The sequence below is a fragment of the Mangifera indica genome, chromosome 3, assembly GCF_011075055.1.
Source record: "Mangifera indica cultivar Alphonso chromosome 3, CATAS_Mindica_2.1, whole genome shotgun sequence".
Lineage (NCBI taxonomy): Eukaryota > Viridiplantae > Streptophyta > Magnoliopsida > Sapindales > Anacardiaceae > Mangifera > Mangifera indica.
The window spans coordinates 12,148,374-12,170,457 of NC_058139.1; the positions used below are offsets into that span (position 1 = coordinate 12,148,374).

Consider the following 22,084-nt stretch of genomic DNA (forward strand, 5'->3'; position numbering starts at 1 on the left):
ATATATCTCTGTGATCTAGTTAACCATAACATTTTAGAAAATGATGGCTGATTTGAATGAGAATGATACTGAATAAAGAGAATTACAACGTGTGGCATTTGAAATGCACAATATCCTAGATGAGCAAAAGACTTTAGAGGTTGTAGATCAGGTTAAGATAAAGTTATGACTAATTAAGGGATAGAAACCTAGTTAGTGCCTTACACAAATGTGATATGGATGCACATCACACATTTAAGAAGCAAGACTCACTTCGTGTGATATCTTGAGCAGTTTCATTAATAATGATCTGATATATGAGTATCAGTAATATTCAACTGTATATATCATAAGTATGGTTTTGATTGAAGATTTTGGAGGTATTGTAGTCCTCAAATAAAGATAGTTAATTGTTGAATTTGATTGAATGCCAAATCTGATTATGAAACTGAAGTCAGCTAGGCATAACCTGACACATGAACAGTAGGTTCATTTTGAAAAGCGATCACTTCCCAATAGTGGGAGCGTATAAAGGTACATATGACCCACAATGAGGAAATAAGGATTTTTTGTTAGTGGTTTTTGCCACATAAAACTAGAGGACAAGCGCCCTTAAGACAGCTGAACTTGGTACTCGTGCAGATGTTACAGAATCAAGTTTTAAAAGTGAGTAGCTTAAGTCCTAATACGTGAAAGAGATCATATAATGCTCAAAGAATAAGAACAAAGAATTGAAATGAAAGAGTGGCAAAAGTACTAGAAGAAGAGATGAAAACAAGATAAATAGTTACAATAGAAGTAACAAGAATTATAACGTCTGTGAATAAACGGAGCTGAAAATGATAGTCTTTGTAATATCCTAAGGTACGTTTTAGGGGTATTTGTGTCTTTTGATTCTACTTTGAGACATTTCCAATTTTAAATGTATATGTTGAAATGTGTGTGCGTGTGCGTGTGTTATCTACAAAGCAATTACAAAAGAAAAACAAATAGATATATATATATATATATATATATATATATATATATATATATATATATATATATATATTAATATATTAAAAAGTATGTGTATATATATAAAGAGAGAAAAGTAAAAAAAAAGGCAATTCTACCTTTTTCCATCATCTTCTCTGTCTCTTCCAAAAAAAAGCAGCCTTCTTCATGCTTTTATTCTTTTTTTTTTAGAAGGAAAGTGGATGATTTGAAGGGTTTAAAAGAAAAGTAAGGAAAAAAAGAAGAGGAAACACTTTTGGAGCTTTGGTAACCAAAAGATCTCTTTTTTTTCCCTTTTCCTATGTTTATATATATTGGATGCATGTTATATAAAGATGTTAATATGTTTTGGTGTTGATTTAAGGTGGGTTTGGTGATAAAAGAAGGAAGACAAAAAAGAATGAGCAAATTTAGCAAAGATTGGCTTGAAATAAGGTAAAGGATATTATCCTTGATATGTTTCATATTTTATACTTTTGGTTCCTTGGCTCTATGTTATAAATGATGATTTTGAAGTTGAGAAATGTTGTTTTGGCATTGGGGTATCTATGTGTGTGATTTTGTTCATGGCAGAGAGTTGGATAATATTTACAGTTTTACCATTGATTTCGTCTCACGTTTTAACTATCTTATCTAATAAATCATGATTTCTATTATAGCTTGTTGGAAAGCCCTTTGAATCCTCTTTTCAATGATATATAGATTGCATGAATTAGAGACCGTTTGGATGGTTAAATTGCATGAACAAAAAAATTGTCTTACTAAATAAACAGTGAAGATAGTTTTTTGCCACTGAATTCATCCCACGTTTTGGCTGCCTTATCTGATGAATCATGAGTGCTATTATAGCTTGTTGGAAAGATCTTTGAATCCTCTTTTCAAAGATATATAGCTTGTATGAATTGGAGATAATTTGGACTGTTAAATATTGTATGAACCAAAAAATGGCTTTACCCAATTAAACAGAAAATACAGGTTTTTGCCATTAAATTCATCCCACGTTTTGACTGCCTTATCGGATGAATCATGAGGGCTAATATAGCTTGCTGGAAATCTCTTTGAATCCTCTTTTCAACAATATATAGCTTGTATAAATTAAAGACCGTTTGGACTGTTAAATTATATAAACAAAAGGACTACCCTACCAAATGAATAGTCCCATAAATAGTATTTCACAGTTTTTTGGGAAGAAAGAAAGAAAGAAAATGAGGAGAAAAAGGAAAGGAAGAAAGAAATAAAGGAAAGGAAAGAAATGAGAGAAAAAGAAAAGAAAAAGAAAAGGAAGAAAAGGAATTTGGGGCTCAAGATTCAGGGGTTATCCCAAAAGTATAGTCTAGTGAATTATGAATAGTTTTAGATGAAAGTAAGATTAGTAAGATTAGTAAGATATAATGCACATATGAATGCTATGAACTATAGGGGACACTTTACACTACATCGCCCGTAATAGGGCACGTCCATAGTAGGATACATCCATAGCAGGACATAGACCCACAATAGGATCCATTCATAGTAAAACACAATTTAGATTCAAAAATGGTGTAGTGAGAGAAAGAAAGCGAGCTCGAGCTTAGAAAAGCATCAAATTCCTATAGTCAACTTCCAGAAAGTATCAAATAGACACTAGATGGGATATAGTATGACTCAAATAGTAAAGAATGAATTACATTATCCCCTCAATTTCTTATGGAGGTTATGATGTGAGGTTGAGTCCTGAGAGTGAGTTAAAATAGAAAAAGAGATAGTTTACTTAATTCTTTCCCTTTACTGAGTGTTCTTATCTCTCACTTCCTTTTCTTTCATGATTGCAAGTACCGGTGATCAAGGTAGCTACGAGGCAAGGTCAAGTCAGCGAAGATAGACCCAGACTGAGGCTGGTTACCTTTGATTTTTGTTACATACAAATGATACTGTTGATTTTTTGCTCTATTCAGATAGTTGTATAGTTGTATCTAGGGGCATGTATATGATTACTCTATGATCTTAGATGTTTCAAATGAGTTTTCATATGAAATATATACATCTTTTGTTCGCTTCCAGATTTTTAGTTTTCTTAGAATAATTTCTAAACACTTTTAGTGATGTGTTCATTTTAAAGTATTTAAAAAAAATAGATGCTCCGGATATTAATTCGTAACATTTCTCCTTTGGTGGGTAGTACTTTTGAAGAAGGATGTTACAATCTTGTTGTACATAAAGTGATGAAACTTTATTTTCTAGCACTATGATATTAACTGAGTATTATCTTACATGAATTATGAACTCAAAAGCCATTGACCAAGTAACTCATGATAGAAGATTTTTAGTAGATTTCTGTCAAATTCTGAATAAAGTGAATTGGATGAATATAGGCAACAACACAAGGGTTGTAGTAAGAGGAATAAACACGAGCAAATGAGTTTAGCAGGTGGTCAAATCCTATACCTATACGAAATCCAATATGCTCCAAATATTCAACAAATCTTGGTCAAAGTACTTGTTCTTCTTAAACTAAGATATAATTTGAATTTTTTTGGGTGTTTTATTAAAATGAAATAGAATTGATTTATATAGATTTGGTTTGTTGGTTGAATGGTTATATGGTGTTTGTCACATTACATTATGATAATGTTAAGTTTTTCATTATTTACTTTTCCTATATGTATGGATATGAATGCAAATATATGACGTGCTACATTAGGGCACGTTAGCCTAGATGAGTTGAATAAATTGGCTTATGAAAGTTTATTAGGGACTTTCACATAAATACAACTGACCACATATGAGTATTGCCTGATTGGAAAAACTTCTAGAAACCCATTTCGACAAAGTTGTAAGAGCTTGATTTCCTTTGCAATTTATATACTTAGATATATGTTCTCCTATGAATGTAAAGTTTAAGAATGTATCTTATATTTTACTACTAATGTCGATAACAATGTTCGATTTGGTTTTGTCTACTTGATCTCCCATAAGTCAGAAGTAGTAGACTACTTTAGACACTATATATAATTGAGGTTGAGAATAAATTAGAGAAAATAGATAACAGTTTTATGAACTCATTGAGGTGTTGAGCATTTGTCTAAAAAGTTCAAGAAACTGAGTAATGAAAAAGAAATAGTATGGTAAATAGTAATTCCAAAACTTTGTAACAAACTAGTGTGGCGGAGAAGAGTAATTGAACTCTATTGGAAATGGTTAAGTCAATGAAGACGCAAGCAAAACGTCAAGTCACTTTGTGATGATATGATGTTTATTGTTGCTTGAGTATTAATCGATTGCCTACTAAACCAGTTGCTTCCACTCCCTATGAGTTATGGTCAGGTAGAAAACCTGATTTAATTAATTGCAATCTTAGTGGTTAGCAATATTTATTCATAGTTTTTCCCATAAGTTTGAACAATTGAGATTAAGAATAAATGAATGTATCTTTATCAGATAAGCTGAGCACTCCAAAAGGTATGTGGTCATTAGGGAGGATTCTGTTGAAGAATAACTAAAATTGTACTATGAGATATTACATTCATAGAGGATATTTTTCTTAATAGGGATGATATTGATAAAATGTTTAATTCGAATAAGATGAGAAAAGAATAAAGATGGATATATCTTAACGACTATTAGTTGAGTCCTAAGAAATAAGACTATACTTGTTCTAGATAGTGGGAGCAAATGCAATTGAGCTTTAACCTATTTCGGAATAGTGAGAGTAATGATCCTCAATTGTTTGCTTCATTCATCTTAATCTAGTGGGAGTATTAAGATTAAGCTTTAATTGATTTTGGATAGTAGGAGCATTAATTCTCAATTGCATAAGAATGGATGTCCAAAAGTATTCAAGTGACGTTTTAAAGTGAAAACAAGGTTTTCATAACCATCCTCAAGATGATGAAGAACCTGAAATAATAAAAGAAATTGTCTCATCCCTTGATAAGAAAATTTTAAATTACATTAGAAGAACAGATGAAATACAAAGAAAGCAAACCAAGTGTAGGTTTTGGTTGACTTACCGTCAGATCAAAAATTTATTGGGAATGAATAGGTTTTCAAAATCAATCGTAAGATGGATGACTCAATAAATAGATATAATTTTGCTTAATAGCAAAAAACTATACCCAATGAGAAAGTATAGATTGTGTAGAAGGATATTTTCGTCATTTATAATATTTACTTCAATATGTTTGATTCTAGTTATAGTAACACATTTGAATTTAGAATTACACCAGATGAATGTCAATATAATTTTCTTTAGTGGAAAAATTGACAAAGAAATCTACGTGAATAGGTCTGAAGTGCATAATGTGCAAGCTTTAAAAACGTTGAATAACCTAAAACTCTCATCCAGATACTAGTACTTGAAATTTAATAAGTGTTAATACCTTATGACTTTAAAATGATTAATTAAGACCATCATGTTTATGTGACAAAGTTTGATAACAAATTTGTAATTCTATCAATGTGTGTAATGATGTATAGATAGTTAGACATGATTTGAAGTAAGTGATAATCATCAAAGGATGATTATCCATATTTTTGACTTGCAAGATGTGGGAAAACAGATTACATATTGTGAATTTAAATCTAGAGGAATTGTACAAAGAAATTTTTGACTCTGTCATAAGAGCATAATATTCAAAAAATTCTAGAACAATCCAATATAGTATACTGTGAACTCATTGATATTCCTATGTCAAATGATGAATTATTGAGTCAAAAGACAAATGTCACAAAACTTAAGATAGAAATAAAGAAATGTCAATAGTTACATATTCAGATGTCATCAGTGTATTATGTATGCTATGGTACGTGTATGCCCGGATATTTATTTTTGTTGTTGGGTTGGTTAGTTGATATAAGTAAATGTTAAAAAAGGCATTGAAAGGTTATATATAGAATATTGATATTTTAAAAGGCTCTGTGGATGATTGATTATGTAATTAAGGATCAAATTTGCTTTTGATGGGTTATTGAGATGCCAGTTGAAGAAAAAGTTTAGACCAACGCAAATTAAATTATGGCTATATTTTTCTTTCTCCAAAAGGGCCCATATTTTAGAGCGATAACAAATAGAGATGCGTAGCCATATCTACATCAAAAGCCTAGTATATAGCATGTTCAGTAAATGTGCAAGAAACTGTTTGGTTAAGAAGATTTTTCATGAATATGAGTAAACATGACGATATTGTCGGAGCAATAGTTGTCTATTGAAATAAATGATCTTGAATTTTTATAAGATAACCAAACGTATCGACATTAGACACAACATAATAAGAGCTCTATTTTCAAGAGGGAAATGAACGTACAATATAATTCTACACATTGTATAGTCACTGATCCCTTGACCAAGATTCTTCTAAGAAAAATATTTCTTACACATGTTAAATTTCTTGAATTGTGTAGACTATAATTGATAAATGTTGAACTTATATATTGTATTAGTAATACAACGTCAAAAAACATGAATTCAAGTTCATTTTATGTTTTAAGCTTATATCCTGAAATTCTTGGGTTTTCATTGCATACACATCATTTTTAACGCAACAAGATTGTAATGTCACACAAGTTAGAGATTAGATTATTCACTGAGCAATCGCTTTTGGCGCTGAGAGAGTGAGCAAAGATAAGACATTTTTCTTAAGAAATATGATGTTGAAAGAGCATGGCAATGGGAGACAAATTTCTTGAGAAAATATTTATTAAAATGAAAATATCACCTTGATGATCGATCAAGATGAGGTCATTGATAGATAAATTTGAAAATGACCGATTTGGATTCTCTAAATCTAAATAACTTGTGAATGTCAGATGTGAGTTTTTAATATAGATAAATACTTGCAAGTGTGAAAATGATTAAGAACTCAGGTTAGACGTTGGGTATTGCGACTGAACTAAGATCTGTACAGTGTTGTGAATGACATTTGAGAAAATATACACTGTAGCACATGATCATATCATGTATGTATAAGTAAGACGATGAATTAAAGTCGTGAGAGGATGAATCCTTACTCCCTTACTGTATGAGACTTTATGAGATTACTTCATATTGGTACATTTTGACTCTTTACTGTTGTTCGTAGGGCTGGATTCGAGCCGAGCCGAGCTCGGCTCGCAGCCAGCTTGGGCTCGGCTCGGTTTTTTAATGGCCGGCTCGAGTTCGGCTCGAGCTCGACTCGAGCTGAATTCGGCTCGGCTCGGTAACGGCTCGGCTCGACTCATTTTTCATGTCAAAACGGTACCGTTTTGTGTATATATGAGGATCAAAACGACGTCGTTTTGTATAAAAAATTTTAAAAAAAATATACCGAGCCAACCCGAGCCAGCTCAAGCTCGGCTCGAGCTCGAGCTGGCTCGGCTCGAATCCAGCCCTAGTTGTTCGATATTTACTCTTAGTGTTGCTATCTTAGTTTGGAACCTATGACCATGCATGATTCGGTCTGTGGAACATGACTAGAAAAGCAACTAAATTTAAATTGAGAATTTCGAATAAAAGAGGAAAACTTACATGTTATTTGTGTCCATTAGTCGGGCGATCATGTCACTCATATGAGAGATTGGACTTGATCATGGATATATAAGAAAATAACACAATGATAAATAAGGGATTAAAGGGAGTTAGTGTTATCGAGTAAGTTTAGGGTGTTCTAAGCCTAATGCTTTATTTTGTTTTATTCGGATTGAAGCAACTATGTTATTTCTAACAGATGCATAGTATTTAACTCCAAAGTACAAGTTACTCGCGAGGTTACACGACAAATTTACAAATATAAAACGTACTGTTATATGAGATTTCTATGGCTAAGTGTTTTGGTAAGGGTCTTCCGTCATGTGTGAGTGGAAGATATTGGATCTAAGTTTATCCATGACGGGTCGATTGATTCGATTTTCTTAATTGTCAAAGGGTAGTTATTGGTGGTTAATAATTGACAATTGAACTCTTATATAAAGTCCTAACTGCCTCCCCAAAAGAGATATACGCTATTTTTTTGCCAAAGAAGAATTCTCCATCTAACACACAAAAAATTGGCACAGATCCTATCTCTCTAATTGAAAAGCAATACGTAGTGCAAATTGGGTCGTGGGAATAGACTAATGTCGATACCTTATGCCGTTTTGAAGAAGTTTCATCAGAAATTAATCTGGATATGTAAATCCTTATTTATAGAATTCATAGAATTTGATCTTGACATGTTTGATTATTCCCAACAAATACGGTAATGATGGATGTTTGTGATAACTTGAGTCTTGCATTGTAATCTCCTTCAAATAATATATTTATCATCCATATTTGGAATATCAATATCATGATTAGCACAAAAAAAAAAATAATAATAATAATAAAATAAAAAACAAACTTTGTTAAAGTCTCTCATCCACTATCCCTCGTCGCTTGTAAAACTTACTTATACACTTCAACCAAATTCATAATATTTATAATATCTTGATCGTTTTTTTTTTGTAGCGTTTGAGAAAGTTCATTTGTAAAACCAAGTACATTTTTCATCAGAAAAAGACTAAATACAAAGTTAAATGATTGTATCAATGTCAATGTATTTTTTGTGTGAAATCTTTGCTCAGAGTTCGCCTAATCTTTTACCACAATATCAAGAACATTAATAATGGATGAGAACAATAAGGTTATGCTCATTAACAAATTGTAATGTAAGCCCCAACGTCTATCACTAACACATTTCAAATTTGTCTCTTGATTTGAAAGTTCACCATTAGAAAAAGTTTCAATGACTTTACAAGTTTGCTTATTTCTAGAAAATCACAACATTTTGATGAAGCATCGATAATATTAACTATGATCACCATAATATTAAAGAAATCATTAACATCATCTTGGTTTTTGGCTAAAGTCACAAGAACCAACCGGAGTTGATGGGCGAAATAATGAATATAATAAAAATATTTATTTTCTTTCAAAATCAATATCTTTAAACCATTAAATTCTCCTTACACATTACTAGCCCCATCATAACCATGTCTTTACACTCTTGAAATCTCAACCCATGCTTTGAAAAAAAATTGTCAAGTGTTGTCTTGAGTGAGAAAGTTATAGTACTGACAACATGTTCAACACCCATAAAACGCTCCATAACATGTCTATTCTTGTTAAGATAACACAAGACAGTAGTCATTTATTCCTTTGTAGAGAAAATATGTAGTCTGTTAAAAGAAATAGGGAATGGAAATAGTTATTTTTGCATAAAATTGTTAATTTTAATATAAATAGGGAGTGGCAAAATTATAAATTTCTTTAAACTTATAACTTTTTTTAAAAAGTCAAAGAAGGTGACTTGACCCTTGTTCAATCTATCACTGTTTCCATCCAGAGTTTGATGTATTCCCTAATTTCCATCTATAAAATTTCAAAAACTAAAATGTTTACCATTTTGTTAAAATTTTTAGTTAAGGAAATGGTAAAATCATTATTAAAAAAATTTAAAAAACTAAAATTTTATCTCATTTCCCTACCTTAATTTAAAAACTAATAATTTTCCCTACCCATAGTTTGAAAAGTTGTATTTCACTCCTAAGGTTTGATTTTTTCTAGTCACACTTTCCAGTGATCAATCAGTTTTGGTCATCAACTGGTATTTTGTGTGTCTCTCTCCCCAGTGGTTTCTTGGCATGGAAACCACCCAAAATCCAGTTAAAATGGTTGGACAATGTCGCACAGATCTACGTGTTGTCCAACCGTTTGTGTGTCAGATTTGTTTCTTCTTGACTTGCCTATTTCCTATAAGCTTATGAAGCCTAAGAATGAGATCAGCTTCATCTGCTGCAAGCTCTCCTCTCTTTATATTCTCAGCCACCACAATCCACAGCTTTTCCGGCATCTCTTTAGACCTTAAAATTTCTGCAAATATTTTGTAAAGTACAAAATATATATGTTTAGTAGATGATGAATTAATTACCTTGGAGAGCACAGTACAATGGAGAAAATCAACATATTCATTGGTTGGACCATAGTTGTGATGATTTACTTCACGGGTGAGATCTCAAATCCAGGATGGCCTAGTTGTACCAAAGGAAAGAATAGAATAAGCATCTGACTCTTTCATGCATGCTCAACTTGACACAGGGGGATATAGCTCGGTAGATCTTCATTCTTGCAATTGAATCGTTGCAATTACGGGATGTATGTATAATTGTCTATCATCTTGTACACTTATGAAACAAAATAAAAGGCTCAGCTGCACCAAGGAAAAGAATAAAAGAAGTATTTGACTCTTTCATGCATCCTCCACTTGGCTCGGGGGATGTAGCTCGGTAGAGCTTCGCTCTTGCAAATGGGTCATTGCAATTACGGGGTTGATGTCTAATTTTCCATGATCTTGTACACTTATTAAACAAGTCTTGCAACTGGGTCGTTGCAACGGGATGGATGTCCAATTGACACTTGACCTTTGCTTGGTTTTTTGGACCAGATTTCCATCAAGCCAATTCAGTTTTTGAGAATTCTTATATATTATGGTTTTTTATTAATATTTTTAATTTCGCCGAATTGAGATTTTGTAAAAACTAGAATTTTTAAGATTCAAATAAGTACTAATATTCAGTTTATATGCTGGTTTTCAGTAGGCAACATGTTACTTTATAGATTCAAGTATTTTGACTTTTATCAAAGGAAAATACTACATGCACCAAAATTTTGCTACCAAAATAAGCACTGACATACGTAAAAGCTGATGGGATAGTTTAAATAATAATATGGAAGAGGAGTTTGAGCTGCCTTATCAATTTTCACATATATCGGTATTGATTTCTATACCAAATTTTCAATGCATGTAGCACCACTGCTTATTGAATACCTTTTTTTTTTTCAATTGAAATGTTTGTTTTCCAAAATTGTTTTTTCATTTAGCTGATATAAATTTTATTTTATGTCATGTTTATTAAATAAACTAATATTTTAATTCATTATGTTGATTAATTTTGTATAATTAAAGTATGTGCAAAATTATTTTTTAAATAACTTCTTAAGATATGTAGATATATAATTAGATGTGATGTAAGTAGAATAATTTCGATTAATCATTGAATAGTCATATTACCTTTAATTATGTTAAAATTATATATTAAGTATCAAAAAATCGCATATAGTTATATGACATCAATTATAATTAATTATCATAAATATGATAAATTTTATTTTAAATATATTTTTATTATATTTATGTGACTAATAAGAATGAGATAACAAATTATTTTTCTTAATCTAAATTAAGAAAATGAATATGAATTCATAGTTTCTTCATATATATATAAGTCTATTTAAATTAAAAACTTATTCTATATGTAGTTTTTATGTTATGTGTGATTTGTATATTTGTTAAATGTTTATACATTGGTTTATATATGCCTCAAATTTGTGACATAAGTATGTATATTTATATTTATTCACAGTTATTTAATTTATGAGTTTTCTAATGATATATGTGATGTTTTTTTATTTAAGTGGTGATAACTATAAAATTTGAAAGAAGAAAGTTTTTCTCTAATTCGGGTGTATAGACATTAATTACGTCATTAAGAAGGATGAACCACTTGCACATATAGAAACTAGGACTCATGCTAATTTTGCTTTGCATGAACAATGAGGGTGATCTAATTGGTTAAGTATGTGTTCATTAGTACACACATATCAATTAATTTTTGATAATTTAATCTCTGAGTATAACAATGTTAAAAAATTACTAAAGACTATTGATGAATAAAGTTATTATCAATAAAGCTTACTAGTATATTAATTGTTGTAATTATATATTGAATGAATAAAAATGACAATCTTTATTTGACATTGTGTGTACCATATAAATAAATGCCTTTAGAATAGGTGAACTGTGACGAGGGGTTTAGTGCATATCAACTGATTGTGAAACACTCTATGTTCATATTAGATTACTATTCTTAAAATGTTCGTAGTTCTAATATTATCTTGACTAAGGGCACATACGATGTAGTAAAGATTATCAAAGTGTTCAATGACTTCATTGAAAGGTGGTGATTAATCTTACGTATCAAAGTTGTTCATTGATAATGTGATGCAATATATGAGTACACGTTGTAGACATCTGCACCAAATAAACCCACTAAAAGGATTTCATATAGATGATTACTCTAATATGTGATTATTCAAGTGAACACCGAATATTAGTTACAAATCTAATATAACATGTTAGACGAACCTGCTTTTCTATGGGGATTAATTGATTCGATGCCTTGATGGCTTTCATGCACATGTCCATGCGATACCTGTTTTTATCAACTCTATCTACATAAAATTGGCTTGCTCGATGATTGTTAACAATCTTTGATCTATGTGACTTTGCATAATCAAGGCTTGCTAGCGAGCAACTACTGCAGATGCTCTATGGACGCATAACTTGAGAATGGCTCGTGTAACATCTCTACTCTAATAACTTGACCCATTATCAAAATATTATCTACTTTTGACAAACAGTCTATCATAGTTTTGTCCTAAGCTTTATAACCTACAACGTATTTTAATAGTTTAAGAAACTCACAGACTATTTAATCAATTAAATCTCTCCTCATTCCTAACCGATGTGGGATACACAAACAGAATACAGATAGACCTAATATATTTCTTGTGCTTTCCAATATAAGATTTGTCAAAGGGTATCATAGCCTAACAAATGATATCATGTAGGCTGGTATTGTAGGCTAGGAACTTGTTGTGCAGATGACGCCTGAATGTGGAAGGAAACGTTAGGCAACTACAGATAGGTAAATTGTTGTGATGGTGAGACGTGAATGTACCAAATCGGACCGTGCACACCCCTAATTCTATAATCGGTCATATAAAAAAATAATAAGTAAACTATTATTATTAATCTGATATATAACAATTTTGTTTTGACAAAATATCGTTTTGTGTCAAAATATTTCTTTGTGTATTTTAATTTGATAAGTATATCTTTTTATGTATTATTTTATAACAAATTATGTTATTTCTTGATATTTGATAAAGTATTTTGTTTTGTTATAAATTATATCGTTACTTGTTGTGTTTTGACACGATTTTATTTGTTACATAATTTGAGTTATTTTGGATCAGATCAGATCAACACGAAAATATTTTGTTTGTGTTTAGGGTTGAAAAATTTTGATATAATTTTATTTCAAATTGGGATAGGGTTTAAAGTCTTCAATTTAAAACCCGAATTGATACGATATAAACACAATCAGATGACACGAATTGTCAAATCTAATTGTTTGGTCAAATTCTCAGGTCATTTTAGACTTTTTATGGTTTGGGTTACACATGTATGATGAGAAAAAAATTGACTCTATTTTTGGTTAAAATAATTATTGTCCCACCATTTTTAGCATTTTAGATTTGTGACATTCATTAACATTCTTAATAAATAAATATAATAAGAAGTCATCTCTTACCTGGAATATTCTGTCTCCAGCATACAAGGCTCTACTTTTCTACCTACACTTCTATTTATATGATAACTCTCATTTCTTCGTAACTCCAACTTTTAACCTTATCAAATTTCCACTCATGGCAGCATCATTGGTCTGCTCCAACGCCGAACTCTCCCAACTCACCTCACTCTTCGGCCCCAACGCCACCAACGCCAACGGCGCCGCCTCTTTTATCTGCGACCGCTTTTTAACCATCGACAACAAATTCAAAGATGCAGCCTACGCCATCGATTCTACTTACCTCCTCTTCTCCGCCTACTTAGTCTTCTCCATGCAGCTCGGCTTCGCCATGCTCTGCGCCGGGTCTGTTCGCGCCAAAAACACCATGAACATTATGTTAACCAACGTCCTCGATGCCGCCGCTGGTGGCCTCTTTTACTACATGTTTGGCTTCGCCTTCGCTTTTGGTACTCCTTCCAATGGCTTCATCGGCAGCCACAATTTCGCTCTAAAGTCTATTCCATCTGAGAAGTTGGACTACAGTAATTTTATTTATCAATGGGCTTTTGCAATCGCCGCTGCTGGCATCACCAGTGGCTCCATCGCTGAACGGACTCAGTTTGTTGCTTATTTAATTTATTCCTCTTTCTTGACCGGGTTCGTCTACCCGATTGTGTCTCATTGGTTCTGGTCGGCCGATGGGTGGGCTAGTGCAACAAACCTCGATGATCTTTTGTTCGGATCGGGTGTTATCGATTTCGCCGGGTCAGGTGTGGTCCATTTGGTGGGTGGTATCGCTGGCTTTTGGGGTGCACTCATTGAAGGTCCGAGAATAGGACGGTTTGACCACTCGGGTCGGTCAGTTGCTTTACGAGGCCACAGTGCTTCGCTTGTTGTTCTTGGAACGTTTATGCTCTGGTTCGGTTGGTATGGGTTCAACCCGGGTTCTTTTAATACGATTTTTGTGGCATACGAATCGGGTTCTAATTATGGACAATGGAGTGCTGTTGGAAGAACGGCCGTTACCACAACGTTAGCAGGTTGCACCGCGGCTTTAACTACCCTTTTCGGTAAAAGACTTTTGTCGGGTCACTGGAACGTTACCGACGTTTGCAACGGCCTGCTGGGAGGTTTCGCTGCCATTACAGCAGGGTGTTCTGTGGTGGAGCCGTGGGCAGCAATCATTTGTGGGTTTGTGGCAGCTGTGGTTTTGATAGGGTGCAACAAACTGGCAAAGAAGTTTAAGTTCGATGATCCATTGGAGGCTGCACAGTTGCATGGGGGGTGCGGCGCGTGGGGGGTGATTTTTACTGCTTTGTTCGCTACTAAGAAGTATGTGAATGAAATTTACTCGGGTAAACCGGGTAGGCCATACGGGTTGTTCATGGGAGGCGGTGGAAGGCTTTTGGGTGCCCATGTGATTCAGATCTTGGTGATTGTGGGGTGGGTGAGTGCCACAATGGGGCCTCTGTTCTTTGTTCTTCACAAGTTGAAGCTGTTGAGGATTTCAGCAGAGGATGAAATGGCGGGTATGGACCTGACCCGACATGGGGGGTTTGCTTATATTTACCATGATGATGATCAACTCCAAAACAATGCGACAGAGTTGAGAAGGATTGAACCTTCAACAGCAACACCGAATTCAGTTTAGATGAATTGAATTTTCTTTCTTGGTAATTTTCTTTTTTTTTAACTTTTGTTTGGTTCGATATTTTAACGGTGTAAGATAGAGTTAGGGCTGGTGGATGTGTTATTTGTTCATTATATTATAATATGATATGTTTGATGTTTTATCGTGATTTGTGTGATGTTTTGTTGTTTAGTATTAGAGAATGCCCAGAAACGTACAGAGAATCTTGTCAGATGCTATAAAGGTGGAACGCCTATCCTTCCCAATCCGGATATCATTGTGAACCACACAAATTGTAGTTTCGATTTGGCCAAACGACTTATTCTCACCGGGATTTATTCCATTTTTAAATTCACTTTTACAAAATTTTCAAAATTTAAAAATTTAAAAATTTATCTACTTTCAAATTTTGTTAGAATCTCAGTTAAATAAAATTATCATTTAACAATAGCATTAACATTTATATAATTTTATCTTTTTTTTTAATTTTAAAAATTAATAATTTTTTTTCTAGAATTATATTTTACAAGTTTGAAAAATGACATTTTCTCCCTAATTTTAAGGTTTCATGCATTTCAAAATCTCATTCTTCACCACATCAAATTTTGCAAAATTTTTCTAACCCCCCCATACATTTTTGGTTTGCTTTTTTTTTTTTCGGTGTCTTATCCCTTCTTCTCTAGCCACCTCTCTCCCCATGATTTCAAATCAAGTGAGAGACTTGGCTTGAATTTGATTGACTTTGTGTCGTTGTCGACCTTTTCTTTAATACTCAACAACGACGCAACTGTCTGCTCCCTCTTATTTGTTGAATGGAAGAAGGAGAGAGCACCAATTCGTTGAATCAAAGAAAATTGTGCAAAGCAAAACCCTATTTGTGTGCCACCCATCTCTCAATCGAAAGCCTTGATCTGTGTTGGCTCAGTCTTGGGTTGGAAGTTTGGTTGAAGATAAAGAAGAAGGTCAGTCTATCCAGGCTTTGTAAAACATGAAGGACAAGAGGTGAAACTATATAATTCAAAACTTTGGGGGAAAGGGTACTACAAGGATAAAAATATGTAGAAAATGCAAACCCTAGGGTAGGGGTGAAATTATCATTTTACAAAACCTATAAAATATGACTCTAGAGGAAAAATTAATAGTTTTTAAAACCTAATGGAAAATAAAATAAAATTATATATATTTTTAATATTATTGATAAAACGATAGTTTCACCTTTATATTTAACTGAATATTCTAACAGAAATTTAAAGATGGGTGAGTGTTTAAGTTTTTGAAACCTTACAGATAGAAATTTGAGAATGGACTAAACCTTGGGTGGAAATAAGTCTTTTGGCCTTTCAATTTTATTTGCACTGAAATTAGACAACCTGTATCAATCAACTAATTGTTACAACATAAAATTTGTCCCTTAAAATACCTTAAAATTAATTATAGTAAAGTAACCCAACCATCTCACTTGCTATATCTTAAGTTAGGCCAAAAGACTTGTTCTTATCTAAGGTATAGTGAAATACTAAAATCTCATCCTCTAATTATCAAAAATCTAAACACTCACTCATGAGTCAAATTTTATTAATAATTTCAATTAAAGTTAGGGATAAAATCGTTATTTACTAAAAAAATTTAAAAAATTTGTGTTTTATCACATTTTCCTTCTTAGGTTTAAAAATCTCACAATTTTTCTCCACCCAAAATTTGAAAAGTGATCATTTTCCCCCCAAACCTAGGGTTTTTTCTTTTTCCTTTCTTTGGCCACTGATAACTTCCTCTTATTTCTTTGCCACCAACAAAGGAAGACTTACTTATTGAGACACTAATGATTGACGTACGATGAACGATGACAATGAAGAAAGAAAATGAAGAGAAGACAATGAATCTTCATCTTTGTCAAATCTTGTCAGACGATGAGAATTGACTTCAAACGAAGCTTCCATTATTCGATTTGTCTCTACTCAAAGCCAAATCGACAAAAAATGAAATTGATTCTCGTTGTCCAATGTCGATTGACAAAGATAAAGATCTATTGCCTTTGTTCTTCATTGTCGTTTGTTGATCATTGGCATCTCGATTTGTAAGTCTTCCTTCGTCGACGACAAAGAAAGAAGAGAAAGTTGTTGATTGCTGACGGCTAAAGAAAGGAAGAGGAAAAAACCATAGGTTGGGAAGGGGATGGGAATGACCATTTTTCAAATTTTGAGTGGGGGAAAATTATGAGATTTTTAAACCCGAAGAGAAAAATGTAAGAAAACTTTAAATTTTAAAAATTTCTTAGTAAATGATAGTTTTACCTCTAATTCTAATTGAATTTTTTTAACAAAAATTGGTTCATAGATAGGTATTTAGGTTTTTGAGAATTTGAATGTGGGACTTTAAGATTTCATTGTACTTTGGGTGGGTATAAATCTTTTGGCCCTTAAGTTATATATAAGAATCCAACATTATTTTATTAGAATAATCCATGTCACAACCACATTTGGAAAAAATGCATTGTGGGCTTGCAAAAGGTTGATTACTATTTTTCACCCAAACTTTGACCTAGATTTGAAGGAAGTTGGCTAGATAGAGCAAGATCATAAAGAAGCCAGATCAATTGTCCAGGTGGCTTTGCGTTTTGATGGTTGTGTCTGGTACAAAACATTGTGTTCTTATTTGTTAAGGATTTTTGTGTAAAAAGGAACGTAAAAGCAGTGGAAAATATAGTTAAAATTTTATGAAATATAAAAAAATCTTAACCCTAAATTAAGGATATTAATGGGAACATATATAAAATAAAGACTAAATAGCATACAAGGTTCAAAACCTGTACCAACAACGTTGACAATTTCTTTTCTTTGCGATCTCTCTAATATATGATCTTTCATAAGCCTTTCCAACTATATTACAACACTTTCTTGTCTACAGAAGCAATGTTGTCACCATCATTATGGAGAAACAATAGAGGACTTTAAGAACACGCTGGTAATTCTATAAAGTAGATTAGAAGGATGAATGGAAAAGCTTTTGTGAGAAATATCACACTATATATATTGGATATTCACTTTCATTACCGGAAAAATAACATCTTGATTTATAGTTTACACTAAATAGACATTCAATAAAATTTGAATAGACATTCATCAATGCAACACCCTAGTCAAACTCTCATCCAATATGTAAAACAAGTGTTTCATAATATCAAAATGGGTGTTCCTTGATGCAAATCAAGATTGGTCATACTAAGGGTTCAAATGGGCATTCTTCACATCTAAAACTAGAAATGTCATTCCTTGATATGGAACAGGTGTTCTCTGCTCACAATTTAATCAAAGTCCATATATAAAGCTTTTAACCTCAATAGTTAACTCTATTAGGTATGACTTATAAGTTTTTAGTCATGTTAGTAGTAAATATAATCATGACTAATCCATAATTAGTGTACCCTCTAATCACAAACCAAACTAATCTCTAGAAAATATTATGACCACCAAAATGATGAAAAGTAAATTGAAGATATAAACATATCAACAGTATGGTTATTATGCAATCTGCTGGAAATAATTAAACATGTCAGGATCAAAATCTGTGAAAACTGTAAATACAAATTTCGCGTACCCGTTTCAATATTCAATGAAGCGTCTTCAAATTCTATACGAGGTGTTGACGTTAGTCTGTTTCCACGATGCCATTTGCTCACGTATTGGGAGACAAGATTTGTTGTACATTAGTATATTAGGTAGAGAATGATCCTCTGTAAAAATGGCGTTATCTCATATGTTTCTTTGGGAGGGAGTTAGGACTTTATATAAGAGTCCAACTACCAATAATAACCATCAATAACCGTTAATAGCTACCCTTTGGCAGTTAATCAAATCGGGTCGGGTCGGATCGACCCGCCATGGGTGGACCTGGATCCAATATCTCCCATTCACACATGATAGAAGACCCGAACCAAATGCTTAGCCACAGAAATCCCATATAGCAGTACGTTTCATACTTGCAAATGTGTCGTGTGACCTCGCGAGCAACCTGCACTTGGGAGCTAAATACTATACATCTGTTAGGAATAACATAGTTGCTTCAACCCAAATAAAAATAAAATAAAGCGTTAGGCTCGCAGCACCCCAGACTTACTCGATAACACTAGCTCCCTTTAATCCCTCATTATCATTGTGTTATTTTCCTATGTATCCATGATCAAGTCTAATCTCCATATGAGTGACATGACCAGCCGATCAATGGACACACGTAATATATAAGTCTTCCTCTTCTACTCGAAATTCTCAATTTAAACTTAGTTGCTTTTCTAGTCATGTTCCATAGACCAAATCATGCGTGGCCATAAGTTCCAAGCTAAGATAGCAACACTAAAAGTAAATATTGAACAATAGTCAAGAGTCAAATGGTACAAACATAAAGTAATCCTCATAAAGTTTCACATAGTGAAGGAGCATGGATTCATCCTTCCACTATTTTAATTGGTCGTCTTACTTATGCACACATGGTATGAATCATGTGTTGTAGTGTGTATTTTCTCAAATGTCATTCACAACATTGTACAAATCTTAGTTCAGTCGCTACACCCAACATCTAACCTGAGTTCTTAATCATCATCACATTTATATGTATTTATCTATATTAAGAACTCACATTTGACATTCACAAGTTATTTGGACATGGGGAATCCAAATCGGTCATTTTCAAATGTATCTATTCATGACCTCATCTTAATCAATCATCAAGGCGACATTTTTATTTCAATAAATCTTTTCTTGAGAAATTTGTCTCACATTGGTATGCTCTCTCAACATCACATTTCTCAAGAATAATGTCTCATCTTTACTCACTCTCTCAGTGCCAAAGGCGATTGCTCGCGTGAGTGAGCCAATCTCTAACTTATGTGACATTACAATCTTGTTGAGCTAAAAACGATGTGTATGCAGTGAAACCCAAGAATTTCGAGACGTAAGTTCAAAACATAAAATGAACTTAAATTCACGGTTTTCGACGTTGTGTCATCAATACAATATATAAGCTTAACACTCATCAATCATAGTGTACGCAATCCAAGAAATTTAACATGTGTAAGATATACTTTTCTTGGAAGAATCTCGATCAAAGAATCAGTGACTATACTATACGTAGAATTATATTGTACGTTCATTTCCCTCTTGGAAATCGAGTCTTTTATTACGTTATGTCTAGTGTCGATACGTTTGGTTATCTTATAAAAATTCAGGATCTTTCATTTCAGCAGACAACCATTGCTCCGACAATATCGTCCTGTTTACTCAGATTCATGAAGAATCTTCTCAACCAAATAGTTTCTTGCTTTCGATATGGATACGGTTACGCATCTTTGTTTCTTATCGCTCTAAGATATAAACTCTTTTGGAGTAAGAAAACTTAGCTGTAATTTAATTTACATTGGTTTAAAAACACTTCCCTAACTGGCATCTCAATAGCCAATCAAATGCAAGTTCGATCCTTAATGACATAATCAATCATCCACAGAGCCTTTTAAATATCAAAATTCTACATAGAGTCTTTTAGTGCTCTTTCAATATTTACTTATATCGACTAACCAGCTTAATAACAAAATAAATATCTGCGCATATACGCATCATAACATACATAATACATCTGATGACATCTGAATAGGTAACCTTTGACATTTCTCTGCTTCTATCTTAAGTTTTGGGACATATCTCTTTTAGCTCAATAATTCGTCATTTGACACAGGAATATCAACAAGTTCACAATATACCATATTGGATTGTTCTATAATCTTTTGAATATTATGCTCTTATGATAGAGTCAAAAGTTTCTTTGAACAATTTCTCTAGATTTAAATTCACAATATGTATTCTGTTTTCCCACATTCTGCAAGTCAAAAGTATGGACAACCATCATTTGATGATTATCACTTACTTCAAATCATTTTTAGCTATCTATACATCATCATACACATTGATAAAATTACAAATTTGTCATCAGACTTTGTCACATAGACATGATGGTCTTGATTAATTATCTCAAAGTTCAAGTACCAGTATCTAGGTAATAGTTTTAGGTCATTCAATATCTTTAAAGCTCGCACTTTTTGCGCTTCATACCTATAACAATGAGATCTATATCTCATTTCATGCAGATTTCTTTGTTAAGTTTTCTACTAAGGAAAATTGTCTTGACATTCATCTGGTGTAATTCTAAATTCAAATTTGTTATTACAGCTAGAACCAAACGCATTGAAGTAAATATTATAAATGACGAAAATATCCTTCTACACAATTTATATCTTCTCATTGGGTATAGTTTTTCGCTATTAAGTGAAATTGTATCTATTTATTAAGTCATCCGTCTTATGACTAATTCAAGAAACTCATTCATTCCCAATGAATTTTTGATCTGACGCTAAGTCAACCAAAACCTAGAATTAGTTTGTTTTCTTTGTTATTTCGTCTTTTCTTCCAATACATTTCAAAATTTTCTTATTAAAGGATAAGACATTTATTTCAAGTTCTTCATCATTTTGGGGAGTGGTTATGAAAACCTTGTTTTCACTTTAAAAAGAAAACGTCACTTGAATACTTTTGGATGTCCACTCCAATGCAATTGAAAATTAATGCTCTCACTATCCGAAATAGATTAAAACTTAATCTCAATACTCCCACTAGGGTAAGATGAATGAAGCAAGCAATTAAAAAATCATTACTCCCACTATCTGAAATAGGTTGGAGTTTAATTGCATTTGCTCCCACTAACTATAACAAGTATAGGTCTCATTTCTTAGAAGTCAACTAATAGTCGTTAAGATATACCCATTCTCGTTCTTTTCTCATCTCATTCAGATGAAACCTTTTATCAACTTCATCCTTATTAAGAAAAAAAAATATCCTCTATGAATGTAGTATCTCTAATACAAGTTCAGTTAATCTTCCAACGAAATCCTCCTTAATGAACACATACTTTTTGGAGTGCTCAGCGTATCTAATAAAGATACATTCATTTCTTCTCAATCACAGTTATTCAAATTTATGGGAAAAGTTATGGATTGATATTGCTAACCACTAAGCTTGTAATCAATTAACTCAGATTTTTTGTCTGACCATAACT

At 32.6% G+C, this 22,084-nt stretch overlaps 1 protein-coding gene across 1 annotated transcript; it reads left to right on the forward strand.

Moving 5' to 3' along the window:
- The first annotated feature begins 13,369 nt into the window (after window positions 1-13,369).
- On the forward strand, window positions 13,370-15,150 carry LOC123211014 (ammonium transporter 1 member 1-like). The gene has a single exon (XM_044629514.1). It carries the CDS (start codon window positions 13,496-13,498, stop codon window positions 15,008-15,010), a length of 1,515 nt encoding a protein of 504 aa, XP_044485449.1. The 5' UTR covers window positions 13,370-13,495; the 3' UTR covers window positions 15,011-15,150.
- The last annotated feature ends 6,934 nt before the right edge of the window (window positions 15,151-22,084 follow it).

What these genes read in the sequence shown, in the direction of transcription:
- LOC123211014 (XM_044629514.1), top strand. Translation starts at nt 13,496, where the DNA reads ATGGCAGCATCATTGGTCTGCTCCAACGCCGAACTCTCCCAACTCACC.